The sequence below is a fragment of the Colobus angolensis genome, unplaced genomic scaffold (assembly GCF_000951035.1).
Source record: "Colobus angolensis palliatus isolate OR3802 unplaced genomic scaffold, Cang.pa_1.0 Scaffold202, whole genome shotgun sequence".
In the NCBI taxonomy this organism is placed as follows: Eukaryota; Metazoa; Chordata; class Mammalia; order Primates; family Cercopithecidae; genus Colobus; species Colobus angolensis.
This window is the reverse complement of record NW_012115178.1, coordinates 6,886,687-6,891,140: the sequence shown is the minus strand read 5'-3', so window position 1 is coordinate 6,891,140 and position 4,454 is coordinate 6,886,687. Positions and strand designations below refer to the sequence as shown.

Genomic DNA, 4,454 nt, shown 5'->3' with positions numbered 1-4,454 from the left:
AGTGGGGACTGGGAAGATGACGAGAAAATATAAGTTTTCGGTAGATTGTAGAGGCTGAAGTCAGACTGAGGTGTGAACAGTGTGAAGGAGCGGTTGAGAGCCTCACGGTGTGGAAGGCAAAAGGGTTAGAGGCGAGGTTGGCGAGATGCGAGTGCTGGTGTCTGAGGACCTATTGGATTTCGGGCCGTGTGTCCCTCAGCGTCTAGATTCCTGCTTCGTAGGTGATGAGACACTGCATGTAGCATGTCCACCTCAGAGACTACCACTTACGAGAGTACCCATCATTATTTTTGGTGGCAAGGAGCTGCTAGTTTCCGGTAAGCAGAAGCCGCGGAAGAAAATGGTGGGATCAAGACCCGCCCCCCGTCCCCGCCCCTTTTCGCTCTGCTCCGCCCCTTCCCCGCCTTCTACCTGCCCCTCAGCTGTGGTCGGTCTGCGCGGGCGCGCAAGGGGGACTCGGAAGTTCAGACGGAAGTGGCGTCAGGGGAGCTTTAGGGACTGGACCTGCAGTGTAAACAGAGACGCTGCAAATCGCTTGTGGATGGTGTAGGCCGCTGCAGGCCACCATGAACCGGCTTCCGGATGATTACGACCCCTACGCGGTTGAAGAGCCTAGCGACGAGGATCCAGCTTTGAGCAGGTGGGCCCCTGCCCCACCCTGGCCCCCGAGGATTTGGGTCGAGGCCTGGCTTTGGTCGCCTCACTCGTTGCGCCTGCCGAGCCTATGCAGACCCTAGCGGCTCGGGAGCCTGTCGTGCCTCACTGTCACTTGTGCGAGGCCAGAGGGCTTTCCTGATGGGGTCACGCAGCCCCGGGGGAGGCGGGGCCGATGTCGCCTGTAGGAAGAGGGATATTCCGGAATCACGGGGGACCGCGTGTAAATCTTCAAAAGCAATGAGATCGAAACCTACCTCTACAGCTTAGTAGCAGAGTGACGGAAGGCAAGTCACTTATCCTCGATTACTCACCTGTAAAATTGAACTATAATAACGTATAGTTGTATAACCTATATAGCACAGCGTAACACACTACGTTTGTTGTGAGGCTCACGGGACTTAATGTGAAGTGTCCATCTTGAAGACTAAACTGCCATAAACAGAAATAAGGGAATGCTGAATAGCCTTTTTTTTTTCTTAACGGGGACTGTTTTATGCTTGCTCTGAGCAACAGTGGGAAATTATAAGGTCCTTGTCTTCCAGAGGCTTATAGTATAATAAGGATAATAAGATAAAGTAAGTATATCTTGGCAGTGCATTGTAGAAAATATTGACCTGAGATAGTCACAGAAGAAGGTTCGTGGTATTTCCAGAAGGGTGGTCTTTATTCTACCAGGGAAACTTGAAGCTATTTTGCCAAGAGATTTCCACACAAATTTAGTTATTTCTTAAGCTGTCAGCAAATCCTATTCTTAAACTTTAAAACATTCATTCTGTCCAAAGAAGCTTTCTGTAAAGCTGTGCTTTCATTAACAACGTTGGCTAGGTGTGGTGGCCCAACGTAGTGAGACCTCATTTCTTAAAAAAAGAAAAAATATCAAAAGAACAATGTTTCCTCATATTGTCATGGGGAGACATTGGATGCATGGGAAATCAGACTGCTGTTAAGATTTCTTTTGTGGGGAGTGAGGATGGATACCAGGATTCCCTGTGAAAAAGAGTTTCAGTTAATGGGTCCTGTCTGTGAAAGGAGATATATACATGTCTTATTTATTTATGTATTTATTTATTTATTTATTTATTTATTTTGAGACAGAGTCTCACTCTGTCAGCCAGGCTGGAGTGCAGTGGCATGATCTTGGTTCACTGTAGCCTCCACCTCCTGGGTTCCAGCAATTCTCCTGTCTCAGCCTCCTGGGTAGCTAGGATTACAGGCACGAGCTACCACACCCGGCTTATTTTTTGTATTTTTAGTAGAGACGGAGTTTCACCATGTTGGCCAGGCTGGTCTCGAACCTTAGGCGATCCACCCACCTCAGGCTCCCAAAGTGCTAGGATTACAAGGATGGGCCACTGAGCCCGGCCTGTTGTATCATTTCTTTAAGGAAGCTTTATAATCCTGTGACAGTTGCCACTGGTAAGGTAACTGTAAAGATAAATATTATAAAAACATAACAGTGTTATCAGACGATATTGCCTGTTGAAGGCTCTGAGCCAAATGGTTATTATTTTGAAAAGGGAGATTAGTGTTAGAGAGGTATCTGTCAGGATTTAATTTTACACTATTCATAAACTAATACATTGTAGCCTGTTACTGTTTCACAGTAGCTGACCGAAGACATGAGACTCCTGGGTCAAAGATAAGACCACACATAGCACAGCAAGCAGCATGAGCATCATGTTTGTGTGGCTTGCTCTTGCTTGTCAATCCTACAGGTATTATGCTGACAGTCCTAGAAGAATGCTGCACATTCAGTGGGTTGGCATCGTGGCTAAAGAATACTTGAGCTTGGAGAATCCACCTCTTTCATGGCAGACAGTAAATACACCTGCTCTTTGTCCTGGAAGGAGACATTATCTCATTCCTCAAAGTTGTTTGCTGCAAACACAATCCTGAGAAATGGCTGGAGTGAACAGTGGTCAGAACCTTGCATTCTTGGCATACTTAACTTGTATATCCAGGGTCCGTGATGTATTATTGCCTTTCCCAGTAGTGCTGAAAACTGAGACTTTGGTTGAAATAATCAAAAGAATTGAAGAAAATTTGTAGAAAAAATAACTCTCGCTTTGTGATTCAGTTTTTTAAAATTAAACATTTTATTTTGAAGTTTTTGTAGATTCACATTCAGTTATAAGAAATAATACAGGTCTGGTGCAGTGGCTCACACCTGTAATCCCAGCACTTTGGGAGGCCAAGGCAGGAGAATCACTTGAACTCAAGAGTTCAAGATCAGCCTGAGAAACATGATGAAATCATGTCTCTACCAAAATTACAAAAAATTAGCTGGGTATGGTGGTGCATATCTGTGGTGAGGGTGGGAGGGTGAGGCAGTTGGTTGGCTTGAGCCTGGGAGGCAGAGGTTTCAGTGAGCCAAGATGGCACCATTGCACTCTAGCCTGGGCAACACAGTGAGACCCCCATCTCAGAAAAATAATAATAATAATAATACAGAGAGATCCTGTGTACCCTTTCTCCAGTTTCCTCCAGTGTTAACATACTACAAAACTATAGTGCAATATCACAACCAGGATATCTATCTATTTATATGTCTATCTATGTATTTTTTGAGATGGATTCTGAATCCTGAGGCAGGAGAATTGCTTGAACCCAGGAGGCGGAGGTTGCAGTGAGCAGAAATCATGCCACTGTACTACAGCGTGGATGACAAGAGCGAGACTCTATCTCAAAAAAAAAAAAAAAAAAAAACAACAAAAAAACAGCCTGGGCAACATGGCGAAACCCTATTCCTACAAAAATTAAAAAAAAAGACTGGGAATGGTGGCATGTGCCTGTAGTTCCAGCTACTGGGGAAGCTGAGGTGGGAGGATTGCTTGAACCGGGGAGGTGGAGGTTGCAGTGAACTGAGATCATGCGACTGCACTCCAGCTGGGGTGACAGAGTGAGATGCCATCTCCAAAAAAAAAAAAAAGATTGGAAATATGCAGAACTGGCCTATGAAGTGAGAATAGCTATATGTAATATATAAATATATCAAATGCAACCATGTAATACTTAAAATTGTTGTTGGACAGTGAGATGCTGGGAGTTTTAAATTTTTTTAATTTTTAAATATTCATATTCTTTTTGATTTAAATGTATACTAGCTCTGAGGATGAAGTGGATGTGCTTTTACATGGAACTCCTGACCAAAAACGAAAACTCATCAGAGAATGTCTTACTGGAGAAAGTGAATCATCTAGTGAAGATGAATTTGAAAAGGAAATGGAAGCTGAATTAAATTCTACCATGAAAACAATGGAGGACAAGTTATCCTCTCTGGGAACTGGTAAACTTTTGGTTCAATTTTATATATATTTTTGTAAGCTCTATAAGAGCAGGAACCTTATTTGTGCCCTTCTGTGTCCCCAGCACTTTAAATAGGTGCTCAATAAATATTTATTGAATGAAGGAGTAAATGTATTTGGCAGTCTGAGCTAGAGTCTTCTTTTTCTCATTTAAAAAAGTTATTGATTTATTTATTACTTTAGGTTCAATGTCTCATTCTGTCACCCAGGCTGGAGTGCACTGGCATGATCGATCATAGCTCACTGTAGCCTAAAACTCTGGGCTCAAATGATCCTCCCACCTCCGCTTCTTGAATAACTGAGATTACGGGCATGTACCACTGTGCCCAGCTAATTAAAAAAAAAATTTGGCACGGGCACGGTGGCTCACACCTGTAATCCCAGCACTTTGGGAGGCCGAGGTGGGCGGATCACAAGATCAGGAGATGGAGACCATCCTGGCTAACACAGTGAAACCCCGTCTCTACTAAAAATACAAAAAATTAGCGGGGA

At 43.9% G+C, this 4,454-nt stretch overlaps 1 protein-coding gene across 1 annotated transcript in view; it reads left to right on the top strand.

Annotated features, from left to right (window-relative positions):
• Nucleotides 1–432: 432 nt before the first annotated feature.
• Nucleotides 433–4,454, top strand: part of EAPP (E2F-associated phosphoprotein) — a 29,120-nt gene continuing 25,098 nt past the window's right edge. The window contains exons 1-2 of the mRNA XM_011941873.1: nt 433–640; nt 3,762–3,943. Coding sequence (XP_011797263.1) covers nt 567–640; nt 3,762–3,943 — 256 coding nt within the window. The 5' untranslated portion in view covers nt 433–566. The remainder of the gene's footprint in view (nt 641–3,761; nt 3,944–4,454) is intronic.